This window comes from Eucalyptus grandis, chromosome 8 (assembly GCF_016545825.1).
Source record: "Eucalyptus grandis isolate ANBG69807.140 chromosome 8, ASM1654582v1, whole genome shotgun sequence".
Classification (NCBI taxonomy): Eukaryota; Viridiplantae; Streptophyta; class Magnoliopsida; order Myrtales; family Myrtaceae; genus Eucalyptus; species Eucalyptus grandis.
The window spans coordinates 12036311-12057570 of NC_052619.1; the positions used below are offsets into that span (position 1 = coordinate 12036311).

Below are 21260 nucleotides of genomic sequence, written 5' to 3' on the forward strand. Positions count from 1 at the left end.
TTTTCACTCGAACAGACCCAAAGAAAATTCATCCCGAAAGGGCGACTTTTATCGGCCTCTAATTTTCGCCTTTTTTTGGAAAATTAATGACGTGACAAGCACCTAAGAACAATGAATGACTCGGTAAGATGCCAAACACTATTCCACCGTCTCGAGGGAATCCATGCGAGCATGATTGGTGAGCACAGCCTCGAAGACCACGTTAAGGCGGGTACAGCATAGTCAAGACAATTATTTCGAGCCGAGGACTCCTCCTCATTCCCCTTCTTCAAGGTCTGATTCACGCTCCGACTCATATTCGTCGCTTGATACATATCTAGAAGGACTCGTGTAACGTGGGAAAATCTATGAAACAAGAGGTGGGAATAGCTAATTAAGTGAGCGGGCGAGAGCTCGGATTGAAATTGAGAGAAGAGATGGTCGAAGCTTCGAAGGAAAGAAATTGCCCGTCTACGTTTGGCGACCATTTCATCCTCACGTCATGGACCGTCCTGTGTTTTCGTCAAGTCAACAGTCAAGGACGACTCCTGGGGCATGAAATCTTAGACCATTTAAGGAGCCAGGACTCGCGGGGGGAATATCCTCGTCCTAGAACCTAACTGATATCTCAACGCACCTATTTCATGGCTGGACGACAACGACCCGCAAATAATAAAATCAATGTACATGAGGTTCTGATAGATGATTACCCATTTTTTCTTCAGTATGGTTTACATTTGACTCATTTTATAATGCCCGTAGAAGTCTTCATCGTGCTTGTCTGTACGTCTATGATTCATCCAATTTGTCAAATTTGGAATAGAATATTTCGGGCAACTTATGGATGAAATTTGACCCAAAATTCCAATGGACAACTTCTCCATGAGCTGTAATCAAGTGGGCAGCATCCTAAAGAGAGAAAAAAAGGGGTGAGTTCATCTAATTCAGTTTCTAAGTTGTCTAATTATTAGTTGTAAAGTGGGAAATAATGTCATAGACACTCGAGAGCAACCTTGAGAGATCAATTATCATGGACCACGTCAATGTACTTAGGCTTAGCACGTGAACTACATCAAATGATTTAGACCAAAAAAAAAAAAAAAAAAAAAAAAACTACATCAAATGATTTGGAAGACAAAACGGGAGTTAGCAGTACACGTCAAACCCCCCTAGGTCCAATTTTTTCTATTAAAAAACCGAAGAAAATAAAAAAAAAATTAATAATTTGAGTGCTCTCTACAATTATTTATCTATTTTTGGGAGGAAAAATAAGCAAAATTATGACTAGATGGGGTTGAAAAGCTATGCTTGAACTTGTGGGAGTATCCACTATAATTTTTATTACTTGGGAGGGAGGGAAGTCGCCTCGCAATTTGGTCAATTTTTGCTTTCCCAACTGCAATTAATATTGCTCTTAATTTAGTTAGGCACGTACCCTATAATTTTTATTACTTGGGAGGGAGGGAAGTCGCCTCGCAATTTGGTCAATTTTTGCTTTCCCAACTGCAATTAATATTGCTCTTAATTTAGTTAGGCACGTACCCTACTCTACATAACCTTTTTCCAAATCTTTCAAGGACGATTTGCTTGATAAAGCCATTCACTTCACATCGTCATTGTCCTGTAGTATTTTTGACACATATGTGACACGAGAGTGGGGAAAAAAGGCAAATTGGTTGGTTGGTCATTCACGAATTAATGTCATGAACAGATTCTTCCCTTTTACCAAAAAAAAAAAAAAAATTAATGTCATGAACAGTGACAATTAAAAGAGGTCTATTCTCTTTTAGTAGCATATAAAAGAATAATTAGACCTATTATATTCGTGTCAATTTAGTATTAAACGTTTCGATTGTGTTAATTTAACCATAAGCATTTTCATATTTTGTTAAGTGAGTCAATCCGGTCAATTTAGCTAAATATCACTAATGTAGACGATGGACATCTTACATTATAGATATTTTTATATAAAAAACTTTAAGTTTTTTTTTAAAAAAAAACTTTTGTTTGCATTGAGGGCCAGCAAGGGTTGTCAATTAAACCTTGCTGGCCATAAGTGAGGGAATCGCAATGCCCTCGCTAGTCACTAGGCGAGGGCTCACTAAAGCAATAACCGCGACAATCTCATTAGATTTGGCCAAGCGAGGTCTTGCTTATGGTTGGCTGGCAAGGGTTGGCCAACGACCCATGTTGACCCTTAGTCCAAAAAAAAAAAAAAACAAACAAAAGTAAAGGAAAGAAAAAGGAAAAAGAAAAAAAGAAAACGAAAAAAATTGTAATATTATTATTTAAAATATCCACATGAGCACAATTTGTCTCGCATAGGACAATTGGTGTTTATGTTAACAGTTTTAGCTAAAATTAATTAGATAGATTCAATTACCAAAACGTAAAAAAGTTTATAACCAAATTTGCACAATCAAAAAATTTAGTATTTTTCTCATAATTTTCCTTATATTGATATAAGGCTCTATTTATTTTGTGGAAAAATTGATAAATTAAAAATATTTTCCTAAAAGTGATTACTCATATCATTTACGAAAATGAATGAATGAAAAATACTTTCATTATCCGCAAAATTGTCTAAATATAAATTTTTGTCAATAATGAAAGCATTTTTCATGATTTATTACTTCAAGCAATATAAAGAATCATTTTAAGAGAAAAATATTCATTTATTTTCAGTGAAACAAATGGAGCCTAAATCATGTAATTCTCATCGACCTCCACTAAGACTATGACTAATCATTTGGCGGAGTCGAGTCGAGTGAATTAGAAATCAAATTTTACCTTGCACAAAAACTAAAATCAATACAAAAGTATTTCTCGCTAACTAATTTTAATAAACTATTCGAGCGATCACGTTTAAAAAGATGTTCTCCCAAACGTTGATTTTTTTGGCAAAACGAAGGCTATCCTAATCGAGAAGTCCGGCATCACAAGTTGGGCATGTACCATACTCTACATATCTTTTGTCCAAATCTTTCAAAGACGATTTGCTTGATAAAGTCATTCACTTCACCAGTCATTGTTCTACACGTGACACGATAGGGAAAAAAAAAAAGGCCAATGGTTCGGTTGGTTGTTCACATATTAATGCCATGAATAGTGGCAATTGAAAGAGGTCTATTCTCTTTTAATAGCATACATTGTTGTACTCTCTATATATACAATTACTAAATCTTTCAATTGTATCAAATTAGTCGTATATCTCTTCACTTTGTGTTGAGTGAGTCCACTTAATCAATTTTTATCAAAATTACTTATTTGGACGGCAACCATCCTATGTAACATAGTTGATGTAGCTTAAATATTTTTTAATAATTTTTTTATAATTTATTCTTTTTTCTTTTTTTTTATTTACTTTTTATAGGGTACTAAGGGCTAGCAAGGGTCGTCAACAACCCTCGTTGGGCACTAGTGAGGGTTGTAACGCCCTCGCTAGTCACTAAGCGAGGGCATGCAACTAAAGGCGTTGCTATGATGCCCTCACTAAATGGTCTTGCTTGTGGTTAGCAAGGGTTGGTTGGCAAAGGGTTTTTTTTTTGGTAAAGGGGTTGGTTGGCAAAGGTTGCCGACCCCTCAATCTAAAAAAAAAAAAAAAAAGGGAAAAAAAAATTCATTAAAAAAGTCCATATAAGTGCCAACCATGCTATGTAGGATAGTCGCTATCTACATTAATATTTTCGGTCAAAATTGACGGAACTGACTTAATTGACAAATAAAAAAGTTTGCGACTAAATCGGTACAATCATAAAATTTAAGATTTTTTTTTGTAATTTTTCTTATTGATTAAAGGCTTTGATAACTTTGCAGAAAAATGAATTATGTGGAAAATATTTTCCTAAAAGTGATTACTTGTCTAGCTTACGAAAATGAATGAACAAAATTTCATCATTCACAAAAATATTTAAACATAAACTATTTTCAATAATGGAAATATTTTTTATTGATTAATTACTTCAAGCAACATAAATAATCATTTTTAAAAAAATATTTTCCGAAATCATTTATTCTTCGCAAAACAAATACAGCCTTGGTCACGTGCTTCTCATCAACCTCCACAAAGTCTATGACTAATCATTTGGTAGAGCCACGTCGAGTGAATGCAGAAATCAAACACTTAAAACATTTTACCTCACACAAAAATTAAAATTAATATGAAATATTTATCGTTAGCTCATATCAATAAATTACACAAGCGATCGTGTTTATAAAGATGATTTCAAATCGATGATTTTTCACACAACAGACGCTGTCCTAATCAAGAAGTCTGGCCACTCAGGTTAGGTAATTAGGCACAAGATGATAAAGACATACCCTAATCAAGGTGAGATCACTGCTGAAAAGCGTGGCAAAATCGACTTAATCAGTCACTTTGAAGTCTACCCAACCAACCAAAAGCGGCTATTATTGCACCAAACACGAGGTTAATTAAATTAAGCAGGGATTATAGAATAGTGCACAGTCGCCAGAAGTGACGCTTTTCCACTAGCACGTGAGGAAGGACCTAACTCCGAATATGCGCAACGAGCTTTGGCATCTCTCGTGATCGTAACTTAAATGGGTTGGTGAATAATTACACTTTCCTTACGGACATGCAATTGATGCCGATGGAGACGGTTCTGTAGGTCTGTAGGCCGGCACGTGAAATTAAATGTTAGAAAAATATCCATCTCGAGATTCTATGGCTGCACATAGGAGGAGCGGTCCAAACAATCCGTGCGACTTCGACATTTATGGTCATCGCCAATCGGATTTCTTCCCCAATATCAGGTCGAACGCACACTCGGCGGGGAGGGCATTTCACGCCGGCGAGCATAGGTCACTCGGTCGATTGGCGTTGTATCGGCTCGGGAAGTCTGTGCGATGCCGGGGTTAGGCCGTGTGCATCTTTCGATCGTTATGTTGCCGGTACAACATATATGGCCCCAGCATGTGTAAGTCGTGAGTTAATGGGGGTGTGCCTTCTTGAATGGTACAGCTGCGTATAGTGGCCACCGAAAAAGAGAAGACACCCGCACCTGTACATTACAGCTGATACAACGATCGATCAAATTTAAAATTTAAACTTTTTACTTTGATCAATATAATAAAATTTATATATTGATCAAAATAACTGACATTGCTTGAAGCCTGTGCAGAGGGAGATCTAGCGAATGTAGAGGAAAACCGTCAGAGAAGACAATATCTTATGTTCCTCTCCTACAACGGCAATTCAAATTTTAAACTTTTTACTTTGATCAATATAATTAAATAAATTTTAATAAATTTACTAATATAACCATTTCGATGATTTTGATTGAGAATCGCTAACTTGATAATATAATCAACGCCAATAATTCGCGTGATATAATCGGTTTTTATGCAAATAATTTTTATAAAAATAATAAAACAATTTCCTTATATTTTTATTTTTTTTTTATTGTTTTCCCCAAAAAAATGAGATTGATTGGTCACTAGCCATAGATGAGGGTATTGTGGTCCTCACCAAATTTGTGCGAGGGCCGCCCCTCATTTAGTGAGGTGCAAAGGCTATCATGGCCTAGACAAGTGCAAGGGCCATTCGGTCCTTGCCTTGCGAAGCTGGGCACGGCAATGCAAGGGCCGTGTCCAACTTTGCGGGCTTCGCTTACAGCTGGCAACCTCCATCTAGCCTTCCAAGAAGATGAATAGTGAAAAAAACAAAATAGAAGTAAAAAATTCAGAAATGTTAAAAAATTATAAAAACTATTCATGTCATTGTCAACCATACGACATGGCATGATCAATATTCACATTAGCAATAAGCTAAAATTGAATCGAAAGACTATATTATTAAATGGTTGAAAGGTTTATAATTACACTAATCATCATCAAATAGATTTAGAATTTATTTTGATGTAGAATAACATGCAAATGCATTGGAGCGTCATAAGAGTAAACGATCCTACAAATCAAAGAGGATTGCATAATTTTCAAGATTACAAATTGGTTATAATATTTGATTCACGCATTTTCCTTAATTTCTGAGATGTCACAATTTCAGATTCGTTTTGCAGATTTTCTAGTCGTGTTTTAATAACTTTCCTTTTTATCGATATATTTTCCTTAATTTTGTTATTTGATTTCAGTTATTTTGTTATATTCTAGATGACGAACTCTCTATAAATAGACGCCTAAGATATTGTAATATATACTTTATTATTCAAAATAAATATTACCTTTTGGAATCCTTTCCAAGTATAACTTTCTCTTCGTCACTTATCCCGTCAAAATAGATGAAATTGGAAATTAATCGGAGCACGCGGGACGACTTAGGGTCCACGCCAGTTCGATCTCGGTGCGTACAGGAACGTGTTGCACGGGTCTTCTTCGGGGGAGCACGGCTGGTCCCCCATCGATCTTTAAGGTGAAAACAAAGATGGAGGACGTTAAATCGACGTGACCCCATTACACCATCGAAGAAGCGACGTAGATCATTTCCATTTTCGGGCCCGGATCCACTCAAGATTTCACGTCGTGAAGAAGCAACTTCTGTAGTAAAGTCAGGTAAACGAGGACAGGACCGAATAAAAAATGCGTCACGCTTTACAATCGGGTAATAACATGCGATGCGACACCCTCACCCCCTACACAAATTCTGCGGATAAATTCGAGTGGATATATAGACTGTAAGACAGATTCGAAACACCGATCTATAAAATCGACTGCGACGGACTCTTTGGAACCTCCCGAGAACGTAATTTCGCAGGCCGTGAAAACGACCATTTCCGGGTCAGGAAGTTTTGCGAAACCAGCAGTGCGACGTCAAAGCTTACTTTTTAAAGATTACTTGGGGATTAAGGCGGCGAGGTGCGGCACGCGTTTCGACCCAAGATCTGGGTTTTGGTCAAAAGCCGAGACTCGTTCTTTCTTTGCTTTTATATTTGGTAAATTGCCAAGCACCTTCCCCCCAAATCTTTGTTGGATTCTTTTCCACGTACAATGCATTGTCCTCGAAAATGGGCACCGCGCACAGCGCGCGATGATCCGGGTAAAATTTGAAAATTCCCTTCCAACCAAACGACGAACTTGGAATTTGCTACTGTTAAGTGAGGAGGAGACGAGGTCGACGAAGAACAGATAAAGAGAGAGACAATGGTGTCATGCGGTCGGACGGTCGGCAGACCGGGCCCCACCAAGTGCAAAACCTTCATGTTTTCTCTTGAATTGCCGTTGCCGTCGGGAGGAATCGTTCTTCCCTCCCGCGGTTGGCGCGATGCCTTTGTGTCGTGATATGCTTTGATGCGCATCTCCTCTCCCAACCCTTTAGCAAATCCGATTCTACACTTACTGAAACTTAAAGAATAAGCAGCTTTGGCACTATACAGCCAAGCTCATCATGATTTCGATTTGATTCGTTGCCAAAATCATGTTTTTAATACTTTCGAGAAATTTCATCCAACACCACCACGGAGTGTACCCAACCACTTTAATGCATTCATAAAGCATGCAATTTGAGTCAATCGCTATTATTACTGACTACTTTCAAAGACATTATAGATTGGAGAATCTTGTTTATAAAAAAAGACACCGATTCCAATTCGGCAAATAAAAAATTGAACTCAAAATCGTCCTGTGGATCAACATGATATATACACATTGCCCATATAATTCAAAAAAAGAAAAAAGAAAAGAATATGTCCTAAAGTTAGAAATCCAAGAAATCATTAGGCTTGGAGGGATGCTCGTTCAGCTCCTCCACCCAAGCCCGCTTGTTCGCATGATCATCCTTATTCCCTCCGTCGTCGCCGTCCTTTCCCTTATCCTCGCCGCCTTCTTTATTCCTCTCGCCCTCTCCTCCGCTCCTGAATATTCCCTCCACGAACGCCACCACGTCGAACGGGACCTTCTTCCTGCCGCCGCCGCCGTCCCTCCTCCTCGCCGCCTCGAGCTCCTCCGCTGGCGGCGGGACGTACGGCGGCCGCTGGATCCGCAGCACCGTGTCCCACCTCACCCCGCGGAAGAACTCGTGGGCCTTGATCCCCTCCGGCCCGATCCGCTGCCTCGGGTCCTTCTCGAGCAGCCTCCTGATCAGGTCCCGCAGCGGCGTGGCCTCGCCCACCAGCTCGGGCTCCTTGGTCAGGACCCGGTAGAAGGTCTCCTTCCGGTTCGACCCGCGGAACGGGGTGGTCCCGTACAGCATCTCGTGGAGGAAGATCCCCAGCGACCACCAGTCCACGGCGAAATCGTGGCCGTCGCCCAGGATGATCTCCGGCGCCACGTACTCCTCCGTCCCGACGAACGAGTTGGACTTCCCCCCCGACCCCGACCCCGCCGCAGGCAGGGGCCCCGGCGCGGCCGGGAAAATGGAGTTTGGGCCGGGCCTGCTCGAGCGGGACGAGGAGTATTCCGGCGAGATCCCCGAGCCGCAGCATCCCGGGAACGGAGAGAATCGCCTCCTGGGCTTCGCCGCCTGCGGCTTGGGCTTGGGCGCTGGGTCGGGGACGATCGGAGAGCATTGAGCGGATTCGGAAGATAGCTTAGTGGAGAGGTCGAAGTCGACGAGCATTATGTGGCCGTCCTCCTGGATCATCACGTTCTCTGGCTTCAGGTCCCTGTACACGATCCCCAGGCCGTGCAAGTACTCGAGCGCCAGAACCAATTCCGCCGCGTAGAACCTGCAGAACGCGCAACAGGCATTAAAATCTGAGCAACGAATCGCGACGATTGGTGCTTGCGGAACACGACATTGGCGATGCCGGAAATCGAGATTTAACGAAACGTTAGGAAATCGAGAAACCCGAATCTCTCGGAGCGAGAATGCCCTGTCGGAACTCGGGAATCTGTCGGAAAAAGAATTGCGGAATAATCAATCACCTGATGATTTCATCGGAGAACATCTTCTCGGTCTGCTTCTTCCGGAGAGAGTTGAGGTCGCGGCCGGGGCAGTAATCGATGGCGTAGCCGAGGATCTTCTCCGTCTCCTCCGACACGACGGCGCGGAGCTTCGGGAGCAGCGGGTGATCGAACTGCCCCAGGACCTCCTGCTCGAAAGCGATCCGCCGGTACTCGTCGCCGCCCTCGCTGCCGCCGCTGCCCCCGCGGCCGCCGCCGGCCTTCGCCGCCGCCTTGTCGCTCTTCTTCTCGAGGTTGTCCCTCAGTATCACCTTCAGCGCCCAGGCCTGGTCCAGGTCCTCGTCCCGGACCAGGAACACCACCCCCTTGGCCCCGCGCCCCAGGGCGGAGACCACCTCCAGGCCCTCCAGGCTCACCGCGGGCACCTGGCGGCCCCCCACCTCCGCCGCCGCCGTGTCGCCGCCCATGACAGAACTCGCCGGCGGGAGGCTCCGGTCAATAGTCCTCAGCTCTCGATTCTTCGGCCTGCCCGGGTCGGGTCGGGTCGGGTCGGTCAGTCTCAGGTGGATCCTGGAGAGTCGGTAGGAAAACTGCTCGCTCCCTCCTGGGGCGGCTCCGCTTATATAGGGGAGAGAAACTCTCTCTCTCTCTCTCTCTCACTTTCTCAGAGCACAGCGAGTGGCATTTTCCCCCGATTTCCTTTTTTAAATTATTTTTTTCTTTTTTTGCGTTGATTTTCTCCTTCCGTGGTGAGGAAGTTAGGGCGAGAGCGAAACGCAGGAGTCCCAAGCCACCCAGGTCCCGCCGTCGGACGGTCGATCCCTACGACACGTGTCGGGCAGCCTCGAGGCTTGACGACGTGGCCGCATCCGGAGCGTTTGGCCCCGTGGACGCGCCGTGGGAGGCAACATTAGCTGCGACGCCAGCATAGACGTCACAGGCCCGGGGGAAGGGGGTTTATTACCTATCACGCGCGTTTAATAGGTCCGCTTCTAGAAGGAGATCCGGACGCCGTCGTTTTTTAATTCAGGTTGGGGGTAGGTCAAACGCCCAATCGGTCAAATCCTTTTTTAAAGTACCGAGAGAATTTTCAGCTTCAAATTTGACGGGAGCGTTAGGAAAAAGAAAATTAATTTTGAGTTACTTCCATGCCAAGTTATGCGCCCCGAGTCAAAATTCACTCCATTCGAGTTTGATTTTAATTAAATATAAGTAGACCGGTGCTTTTCCGCTTTCCCACAAAACATCTAAATCACCATTTAAATCTCAAAAACAATTATATAAATATGTTTATGTACATAATTATGCACATGCTGTGAAGGTTTCTAGTATTTTTTTTTTCTATTAAAAAACCAAAGCATTTGTGTCTCGAATTTCGATTGAATGAAAGTCGATCCAAATGAATAGATGTTTAATATGAGCTAAGTTAATTCGTCGGAAAGGACTCTTTGCAAATCAGTATTGTAGGAAACATGAAATCGAGTAGTTAGGGAAAGCGATAATCTATGGGTAGCTCTTCATGAAAAGAAATTTGAAATTAAAAAAAAAAATGACGTTCCGTGGAAAATTGATTCGGATGACATTTCGTGTGGTGGGGCATTATTCGTCGCACGACTTTACACGCCAATCGGGAATTGGAAAGATAGTTGGGAGTTGAAAACCGGAGGATCTATTAATGAACGGTGACGATCGCATGCCACGACTTAGAAAGGCCAATATGATGATTTCCGTTATGGGGCTGTTGGTTTCAATTATGGTCGGCCAAAAATGGTGATGCAATTCCTAGTGGAACTTTGTCCACTAAAAGTCTTCATTCCTGTGCTCTAGAGACGGGCCACGTGGCATGGGGATGCCGATTGAAGGGTTGCGATCCAACTTTTGAGCCGACTTGCCTACTTTTTATTTGCCGATGCTACGCCTCACCACGTCATATAAATGGTCATCGATTAGATGGTAAACTTCATGTTTGATCCAGAGCTCTCATCTGTTGTCTTGTATGAAAACCTAGAATAATGTGTAGTGATTGTATTGGATGGATGGGGAATTATTGTTTCGAAGGAATATCCCAAAGATTTCTTATTGAATGCATGCCCTAATGAGCTCATCGAATAGGGACTTATTCTTTACTAGGTTGGCAATAGGATGGTGTTGAGCTGTAAAATCTTATTCGTTTCGAGTCTTGATCTTGTTATTTTCCTTAGAATTCAATCGGCACGTAACTTTTCCTTTAATGATGCCAGTATACTTCATTCTCCTAGAACATCTGATTAACTTGATAGATCACAACAAGCTCTTCATTCCCTTTTTGTTCGGGAAGCGCCACGCAAGTCCAAGTTTTCCCCCTTCACCGCTGTGGATCCAAACCTTTGATATTGTCAACATATGACCCGTTTGTTCCGTAGAATATGAGTAATTTAAAAAATAATTTCATAAAAATGATTACTTGTTTCGCTTACAAAAATGAATAAATGAAATTCTTTTTTTTATCGTTCACGAAAATATTTAGACATAAATTATAATCAATGACAAATGTATTTTTTGTTGACTAATTATTCAAAGTGATAAGAATAATTATTTGGGGGAATTTTTTTTTTTCAAAACGTGCAAGATAAAAAGGGTATTGGATCCAATGTTCGATTGAAACTGATTTTCCCTAAAATTCTCATGCGAAAGAGGTTTAGCCGAGCAAAAAAACCGGGGTGAATATTCCACGATTGGGTTTGTCCATCCATTTGTGCATACGTTGTGGGCTGGTATTGCTAATGCTACGGACGTGGCCCAGGTCCCAAAAATCAGTTTGCATAAACGAATCTCGATGTTCGAAAGTCTAGCAGGTGGTCTGCTGGGCCTAAATGAAAAGGAAAGTGGAAATCACGGGGGGTTGATCTCTAAATAATAAATTGTGCAGGCCCTCTAGTGCAGCGACTTAAATTGGTGGCCAACACAAACCCTAGCCCACCTCAAGCCCAGTTTTAGTGGATTTTACCAAACATCTAGATTGCTATGCCAACATTAGTGTATACATAAATGTACCGTTAGCGATATTAGATATTTACTTGATTCTACGTATCTCTCGAAATTATGTTATATATTTTCTCGATAGTGCATACCTTTAGATTCGATATTATGTTCATCTCGTTACCTCGAGTAATTATCCAATTTAGGCGATAAATAGGACTTGGCCTATTTATCGTTTATATTAAAATATATTGAAAATTCCCCATTTTCTCTATTTTGCATTTTTACAGACAACTTGTACGTATTTATCCCTACATATACATTTTAGATCGAACGAAAGATCAAGTACCTCAAAGATCAAGTGCTCTCATGAGCTTGACCGAATGATCTACCCTGTGTTCGTTCGAATAAGTCGTTTTCAATTAGAGAAAGCTTTCTTCGACATTTACATGTAAATGAAATCATATAGCTGAAGTCATATAAATCATCCTAAATCAATCAATCAAATTGCTCTGTGTTATAAGTGTGTTTCTCCATGTTTATCGGGTGGGGAACGGCACATTTGGACAAGTATTAATCAGATCGCGATGTGTTGCAAACTATTGAGCACGAGAAAGACTAAAAACCTCAAGTATAGACACGCACAAAAGATTAAGAAAAAAAGAAGAAGAAAAGAAAAGAAGAACAAGAGCAAGACTGGTTTTTTTTTTTTTTTTTTGGACAATAGAGCAAGACTGGTTTATTGATCATAAAGATTATTGGCCATCCTTAGGAGATGATTTATTTACGTAAGACACGAACTTATAAGTTTGTGCATATGCAAGGATGCATTCGATATTATGTGAAGCATAGACATGTTAATATAGGTTATAAACTCATTTATTAATTTATATACGATGAGCTAAGTAATTATATAAATTAATTATATTAAGTAAATGGGTCATAAATGGATTGAAGCATTATAAGTGGATTATAAATAGGTTTACAACTTACTTATAAATCCAATTTAATTTTATGAGTCTATCTTCATTCTCTTTGACTCTCGTTTGATATCGTGCTCACTTATTTTGCATTCTCACTTTAGTTTTGGTATGAATTTCCTTATATTGAATGAGTTAGGTATGAGTTAAGATGGATATGGGCTATTACATTTACAATAATAAAAAAAAAAAGTTGTAAATGAGCTAATGGATTCATGTAGATTGGATTATGTGTCATCGTCTAAAATTTGATCCGACCTATCCATGTGACAGATTTAATGAGGCAGATGATCCTTGATTTCGGTGGATAAAATGTGAGGTCGCGACCCATCGTGGTCGATGGCGGTGCACCGGGCTCACATGAATCGGACCGGTTCGTGTGATGGGGAACGGACGGAGCGAATCATAGTCGAAAAGCCTGCCACGTCACGGGCGAAAGGCCCACATGTGGATGAGCCGATCCGGAACGACGACGTCGACGGCGACCAGCCCGCCCGCCCGCCCGCCCGCCCCCACCACCACCGGAGAAAATGCCAAAACATCGCCAACAGTCTCTCCGTGCTTTCAAAAATCATTTCCAATTTTCAATCCCGATTTCTCAATTTCCAAATTTCCAACTTCGGAGCCGAATCTCCTCTCCACCACACAGAACGCAGCTCGGAATCCATGGCGGCTCCACAGAATCTCGCTCGCTGAGACCGCCGCGCGAGCGCGATGGAGAACCGGCGGCTCGCCGTCCTCTGCTCCCACCTCCGCCCCGTCGGCCGGGGCTCGAGCTCCGGCTCGGCCTCGGCCTCGGCGAGGCTGTCCACTTCCGGCTGCTCCTTCGGCTCGAGCGACGACGATCGCGGCGGGAAGAAGAAGCAGCGGCCTAGCGATCCCGGCGACCGCCGGAGCTCGGCCGAGGACTGCGTCTTCTGCCGGATCATTCGCGGCGAGTCCCCCGCCTTCAAGGTATTTCGATGGGTTTCTGATCGCGGTAGAATCCGGATTCGAGGATGGATAGGAATAGGATAGTTGTTTTCTTCGGCGTCGAAGCTCGTCTCGGTTGGCTGTTTCTTGCCGAACCATGCGAGTCCGATGTCCTGTCGTGGGTTGGTGACTGCGCGTGGAAGATTTCGCATTTTCGTATTCGCTTTTCGCCGCGTAATTAAGCATTGCTGATGTTGGTTTGTGGTGGACAAAGATATCAGTATGAATGACGGCTAGAGTGGTCGGATTCATTGACGGGATTAATTTGTTGATTTGCTGAAGGAATGGTGGAAGGGGCAGAGAAGCGTTTGTATTATATTGCAAACACGAGTAGCAGTTTTTACGGCTTTTTTTCATTCTCCTTCTATGGTCTGCTCTCGTCTTGGCTTGCAAATTGGAGTTTTTCATGGAAAGTTGACATGGGGACTTCTGTGCTGTTAGCATTGTCGAATTGCTGAGAAGAGACCATTCATCTGTAAAAGTTTAGAATGTAACGTTGCCTTAGGTAGGTTTGACTTCTTAGAGAATGCTAGAAGATGAATGTATCTGTTGTGTATTGTTATCTTCTTCTCCTGGAATAGTTTGAGTAATTGGCAGCTGTCGTTCTGGAAGAATGGTATCTTCATTCATTGGATCTATTTGTTTTGTACTTTTGTTTTTTTACAGCTCTACGAAGATGAAAAGTGCCTGTGCATATTGGATTCAAACCCTCTGAGTCATGGGTAAGGTATTACACATCCAACAATCTGCAGTAAAATGAGCATGGTTATATTTCATACATCACTTAGATGACCAAGCGAAGTTATTGTTCTGGCTCCTACATCCACTTGTCATCGGCATGTTCATCAGAATGCAAGCACAAATGGATGAGGCAAAAATATAAGTTTTACACTCGTGATTAACTCCTCTGTTGTTTGGCCAGTACTTCATATAGTCTCATCTGATTATCCTCTCCAGATTTTGTCACCTTGCTTCATTAAGAATAATTGAGATGAATTCATGTGAACATAGATGAAATATGGTTGGCACATGAAACTATGTCACTGTTAGTTGCAGATGCTGCCATCTGGTTTTCACTTAATGACCTTTGTGCTTGGTATAGCATCCTAGATGACAAGTGTTGGTCTGAACTTATTAACAGTTTCACTTACTCATGACAGCTTTCTTATTGTCAGCTTAGATCCTAGCGTTTGTTTCTATGGCCTGAAGAACCCATATCATAATTAAAAAGACCTCTACATGCAGATCACCGCAGGGGCTGGAAAACATTTTGTGGTTATGAGAAAGCTTTACATGAGATGTTATAAGAATATATTCCTACCTTTCCACTTAAAACCCAATTGTTTTGACAATTACACCCAATATTATCTGCCTCAATATGGTTCTATCTGTTTTTGGCATTCTTTTCTTTGTTTACCAAAGGTTAAGTGGGCTTTAGATTTGCCCCTTTGTTGATTGATTTATGACAACTGGTCGCTCTAGTAACTTCCTGTTGCATTGTTATTCTCACTGTTTTGACATGAATACTTATGGAGTTAGAGAATGAATGGTCTTTTTAGATTAAATATGATTAATTTAATAGTTTCATTCGACTGCTATTACATCAGATCTGTTTTGTTCTTGTTTTTGTACTTTTCTAGAATAATCTTTATCTGAGTTTACCTTGGTCGTCGTACTTGTTGACAATTGTCATCATGCCTTTCTTGTTCTAGGCACTCTCTGATCATTCCAAAATCTCATTACTCTTCCTTGGAAGCCACACCTCCGGATGTAAGTCTAGTCTATTTTACTAGATTGTTTTGATTTTGACTAGAATTTACTATAACCTGTTATAATTAGATTTTATTAACTAGCATCTATATATCTTGTTTGTGAAGTTTTTATCCTTTGATGTATCCAACCTGATTTACAAGGTACACGTTGAATTAAAATGAGCTTTCAGTAAATTGACTCTGTTGTTACTTCTTCCTGCTGTGTGCTGTTTGTTATTCCCAAAGTAACTTGCAGAACTGTCTTACTTAGTAATTGGCAATGCTCATACTCTTGTGGCACATTTTTTGTTCATTTTTCTATACTACTGGCTTAATGAACTGAAAAGATTCCACCGTGTAGGTGGTTGCTGCAATGTGCTCAAAAGTTCCATTCATTGGCAGTGCAATTATGAGAGCTGCTGGTTGTGGTATGTATCAGGGTTCTCAACTCGTTTATTTGCATCTCATCGTCTTGCAGTTTAATTCTAAAATTCTTGAAAAGGTTGTATCCTACATATTAACCTGCAAAAGTTCGTCAGTTAGAATGACTCAGGCCAAACTGAGAACTCCACCTTTGTCCTGTGTCTATATCAGGACCTTTTATATCGATGACGGTTATGGATTTGAGTGGACATTTTTTAAGAAACCATTAATAAAGTAGCTCCACCGGAGAAAAAGATGAAGAGCACTTAAGTACTGGGTATCATGATTCTCTGGCAAAACAACTAGGACATTTCTAGGCAAAACCTGGATCCGCTTTAGTTTTATTTCTTTAAAAACTGTCTGTAGGCCTTGCAACCTCCAGTCCTCCTGATCCAACTCTTTGTAAATTAAAAGCTGAGGAAAGGTGAAATAGAAGAAGGAAAAGTTCTCAGAAACGGCAGAAATTGAATTTTGAGTTAAAAGTATCGAAGCAAGAAAATTTTCTCTCTGGGTGAAAGGGTCTGTTAGGAACATATAGAAACATTAGCTGGCAATTTGGGGGCTTTGGGTCAATTTGCCAATGCTTTTGTGCTTTCTCTGGTGGTATCGTATCAGCATGTTGCGATACCCTCAACCTTCTACTTTAACAAGCACTTAAAACTGTTAGTGCAATAATACTTACGGTCTATAATTTTCCAATCCAGATTCTTTCAACTTGTTGGTTAATAATGGTGCTGCTGCTGGACAAGTCATATTCCACGTAAGTTGATTGTCTCCTCTGGATGTTGTCTTCGCTTCTTGCCTAATCTCAGAGCATTGTATTTTGGTTTCTTTAAGCTGATCTATATGAGACATTCCCCTTCGCTTCATAGCTTTGTCAAAGATGAACAGTTGTATCATTTATATCTATGATGCCGTACCTACCCATTCAGTCTTAGTTGGGAGTTCAAACTTACCGTTGCACATAGTATGATCAAATGTAGACTCATATTGCCATTTCTGCGTATTGTATGCAGACCCACATTCATATAATCCCTCGAAAAGCCCGCGATTGTTTGTGGACTTCGGAGGTATGGCTTCTTTCTTTATGCTTCTGTTATGCAAAGCCAATGAAGCTTGTGAATATAATACCAATTGTTTCAAATTCTGGCAGAGCTTGCGAAGGCGTCCCCTTAACTTCAACCAGGATGCCTCTCGACTCGTCAACCATGTGAAAGAGGAGTTGTCAAACATGTCAAACGTGTCAAAGGTGTCCAACGATAGCAAGGGTCAAGAACCTACTCTCTCATGACATTATTGGGGTCAGTTTTCTTCTTTTTCGTTATGTGCGGGAAAGAGTGTATGATTAGGAGGTTTGACGATATAGGCCATTCTTTTGTGTACTTCAGGTGACTCAAAGGTGCATTCGCTTTGTAAATTATTCCCTTACATAAGTCTGTTCCAAGTCCCTCGTTTGTAGCATAGACGCACTCAAAAGGGTATATTACACGTGAATCTGGTGTGAAGGGTCGTAAACTGGACCGGTGGTTTGCTTCATATGCGACGTGGCAGTGATTTTGACTGTTCATTCTCTTCTATTCTGTCCTTTTCAAGATGATGAAACGTAAGCATCCTCTTATCCTGGTGCAGAGAAGGATAAGATAACGTGGTGGCCAATGCTAGAAATACATTATAGGTCTCTTCTGCTTGTAAGAGGGGGACCAGCATAATAAACAAATCCACGCTTCTCCAAAGTCACATTTATAACGCTTATGCAAGAACAGGACTTAGTAGTGATGATGAGCTAATATACTTATCTGGCAAAATGTGCTGAGTCAATGTCTACTCAATTGCAATGTGATTAAATACGAAGGTTGGGAAAATATTCATAACCAAGTGATTGTAGAGGGCACCAGTGCAGTTGAAGCTGCTAAGCCCTGCACTATTTGTTATTGGATATCGATCTTCTTTATCTGATATATATTTGTTTTGGATATCTAACCATGAGCCATGTCTATAAGCAAGAGAATAGAAAAAGGGTTCCTTATATAAGATAGCAAATCTAGATTTTTTCATAGATTTAAGTAAAGACAGACGGCCATACCGTTTTGCCGCATTTGAAGAAGTTGGACCTTTTCCGAGCTCGTCAAGAGCCAGCATGTCAACATGTTTCTGCTCTATGAATGGCCGCTTCATCCTGTGCACCGCGTCTCCCAAGTTATGCATTTTTGAACGTGTCCAATTCCAGAATTAGAGAGCTGCATAAGATTCCTCGTCTTCTAGTGTCTGTCTTAATTGATTTCTTCAGAGAAAAGACCGGCTTTCGTTACTGGAGATGTTCTGAATTAGGAACTTTGGTGAAGCTGGTTAATTTACGGCCATGTTGCAACTCTAACCTGCCCGGAGCCGACCATTCTTCATGATCAAGGAAAATACGACTCGTTACCTTTTATAGCTGATACATGCCTTTGCTCTTCTCTATCATGTACACGGAGACTTGTAGAAAGTGAAAAATCCCTAATTCAAAAGTTCATCCCATGCTTTCGGAAACAGAAACATTTACAATGCAAAAAACATGTACAACACCATGATTTTCGACAATGTTAGGGGGAGCTGGTAAGTTATCAAATTACATCTCATGTCTTCCGAAATCTACCGATATAAATCTAATATTGCTCAGTTACTAACTTGCGCTCATATAAACATACCAAAAGTCAATTAGTAATTATATTCAACCTTTACTAGCGATATGGTCTGCTGTAAACATTTGAAAATTTGAAGTTGCCCAATGCAAATGATTTATCAACCTATATTTGAACCTTACTTGTGGGAATCAAAATGTGAGTTGGTAAATTATCGATTAACTCTATGGGGGGGATTTGAAGTGAAATATGGTATAAGCCTCGTCAAACAGCTTTTTCATCTCTTCAACAAGTTTGGAGGGACTAACGTATAATTATCTCCTCGAAAAATTTTAAACGAATAATTTTTGATGAAATCTTGCAATTCCTTATTTGAACATCCAAAATTGTATGATTTCCTCTACCGTTATCATATATTTGATTATATGAGGATTAATTATGATAGTTTCCTTTATTTGTATTAAAAACACTGTTGGAGATATGCCATATGTGGTGCTAATGCTTTGATAGCTATGTACATTTTCAGAACGTTTCAATTCATGTTCTAACCTGTCATGTGGAATGATTTCTTTTTATGTGACTAGTTTGAAAATCAATCACTTAAAGCGCTTGCTTAGGTAACGAAAGAATTGTTACTGTAGGAATCACTCTTGACGGCTGGCTTAGATTTAAACTGTCCACTTCATCATTCTCATTAAATAGAGTTAATTAGCAATCCATCGAGGTCAAAACTGGTTGAGCATAGGTGTAGTACCATAGGCAAATGAGCCATGATAATATATACCTATGTCGATTGTAATTAAGGTGATCTTGCTCAGATAGCAGTGTCCTGTACAAGTCCTCGCTCTACTCGACTTGTGTAGAGTTGCTTCGCTTCTTTTGTTCCGACCCATTTGACGAGTTATTATATGATACATCGAATCATATCGATCACAAGCCGTCCACAAAAGTTCCTCCCGAACCTTTCATTAGGGGTTTATCCGCCTAATATGTTAGGAGAAGACAATGACCTCCCTCCAAGTGAGATCCCAGCGCTAGAAGCGCTATGACCGGAGAGCTCAGTGGGAAATGATTTATTGGAGAAGACCCCTAGATAGCCTGTTCAAGGTAGAGTAGTTTAAAGACCTGCTCAGGTTTTATTTGACGTATTATTACATGATACATCGAATCATATCGATCACGAGCCGTCCGCAGAAGTTCGCCCACCCCGATTTACTAAAGCAGTACTTTCTAGAAGGACTGTCAATCTTATCCAATGACAGCAGGTAAAAGCCTATCCGAGACGTACAACCATCTCAAATCACGAGTCAAATCAACTAAAGTCAAGAGTCTTATCCATTCACCACGGGGACCCACTTCCCAGACAAAACGCAAAGCAAAGCGACGGACGACGTTGATTCCATCTTCGTTCTCCTCCCAGACACGATCACATCCGTCGCACGTCGTACCAAACACGAGTCCAGGCTTGATCCGATGGCCAAGCGACGTTGCACTGCTCTCGTGTCCACAGAATGTATCGTGCACCCTCCGCTACCCGATGGGAATTTCCCGCGTAAGTTCCCCTTACTATTTTAAATGTAGAAAATTTCCCCGAATATATTTCCCCCTATTTATTAAATAATAACTTTTCACTTTGGTGTCATCTCGTGCGAACGGAGAGGCAGCCGTTGACGGCGTACTCGTCGAAGCCGACGCGCCGGCACTTCACGCCGGCGGCGGCGGGGCCGCCCGCCGGCTCGGGATTGACCGTCCGCCGGTACGGGCCGAGCCACTTGTTCGTCACGTAGCGGCTCTTCCTCCACGGGGGCACGGACAGCTCTCGGCTCTTGAGCGACCTCTTGGCCTCGTCGCACATCACCCTGGCGATCCTCTTCAGCTCGTCGCCCGTCCCGACGAAGACCTCCGGCAGCGACCGCAGCAGCCTCGCGTACCGGCTCGTCGGCCTCGCGATCTCGAACCCGCCGGCGAAGTCCAGATCGACGAAGTACCGCGTCTGCTGCTGCTGCCACGCGGCGGGGGCGGTGGCGGTGGCGGTGGCGGTGGCGGAGGCGGGGGCGGAGGCCGGAGCGGGGCCCAGCACGTCGATGAACTCGTAGTTGCCGGCGGTCAGGCCGCCCGAGGACTCCCACCGCGACTTGCAGACCGCCGCATTGTGGCCGATCTCCCGCAGGGACGACATCACTCTCCGCCGGAGCAGAGACTGGCTGGCGCGCAGGCCGGAGAACGCCTCCACCGCCCTCAGGACGTGATCCAGAAGCAGATCTCGGTAAGGGTCCTTGGCTCCGGCGGAAACCGGCGCCAGGGCGTCCTCGAGCGAGTCGGAGTCCGAGTCGGCTGGGTCCGAGTCGGGGTCGCGACCGGGGGAGTGCACTTCCGAGCCGCCGTCGCCCTCCTCGAGGAAGCACTGGACGAGCTCGGAGAGGCGGGGAGTGCAGTCCTCCCCGTCGTGCTCGCTGCCGCTGCTGACGTAGCTGAGCTGGCGGCGGCCGGCGAGGAGCCGGGCCCGAGCCCACTCGTCGAGAGGGCCGGTGATCCGCTTCGCCCGAGAGAAGCCCTTCATCTGGCTATCTCAAAATGCTTTTGGTTTAGGGTTTGCTGGAAAGACGGTGGTGGTTTCGATATTTTCTTCTTTCTTTCTTGAAAAAAGTGGTTCTGTTAAAGCTGAGGTTTTGTCGCGATCGGACAGGTGGAGTTGTATTGAGGGGTCGAAGTGAAGGGAGTTTATAAAGAGAAGCGGAAGCCGAGGATCGTCCATG

The 21260-nt window shown here is 42.4% G+C and overlaps 3 protein-coding genes across 5 annotated transcripts; 1 reads left to right on the forward strand and 2 right to left on the reverse strand.

The window, feature by feature from the left end:
* Nucleotides 1–7449: 7449 nt before the first annotated feature.
* Nucleotides 7450–9418, reverse strand: LOC104456501 (serine/threonine-protein kinase OXI1). Its single transcript, XM_010071306.3, has 2 exons — nucleotides 8821–9418; nucleotides 7450–8621 (listed from the first exon to the last, which is right to left on the reverse strand). The coding sequence occupies exons 1-2, from the start codon at nucleotides 9264–9266 to the stop codon at nucleotides 7652–7654; spliced, it is 1416 nt and encodes a 471-aa protein (XP_010069608.2). The 5' UTR covers nucleotides 9267–9418; the 3' UTR covers nucleotides 7450–7651.
* Nucleotides 9419–13309: 3891 nt separating this feature from the next.
* Nucleotides 13310–17560, forward strand: LOC104456502 (adenylylsulfatase HINT3). Of its 3 annotated transcripts, none has more exons than XM_039298809.1 (8): nucleotides 13310–13691; nucleotides 14376–14431; nucleotides 15422–15479; nucleotides 15822–15888; nucleotides 16588–16643; nucleotides 16900–16953; nucleotides 17037–17184; nucleotides 17513–17560. In XM_039298809.1, the coding sequence occupies exons 1-7, from the start codon at nucleotides 13452–13454 to the stop codon at nucleotides 17172–17174; spliced, it is 669 nt and encodes a 222-aa protein (XP_039154743.1). In that variant the 5' UTR covers nucleotides 13310–13451; the 3' UTR covers nucleotides 17175–17184; nucleotides 17513–17560. The 3 variants fall into 3 exon arrangements, with proteins under 3 accessions (XP_039154743.1, XP_018717560.1, XP_010069609.1); XM_018862015.2 differs by lacking the exon at nucleotides 17513–17560 and adding an exon at nucleotides 17272–17450; XM_010071307.3 differs by lacking the exon at nucleotides 17513–17560 and having other exon boundaries at nucleotides 17037–17450.
* A 2317-nt stretch (nucleotides 17561–19877) lies between these two features.
* On the reverse strand, nucleotides 19878–21184 carry LOC104456503. The gene has a single exon (XM_010071308.3). The coding sequence runs from the start codon at nucleotides 21062–21064 to the stop codon at nucleotides 20144–20146; it is 921 nt and encodes a 306-aa protein (XP_010069610.2). The 5' UTR covers nucleotides 21065–21184; the 3' UTR covers nucleotides 19878–20143.
* Nucleotides 21185–21260: the final 76 nt, after the last annotated feature.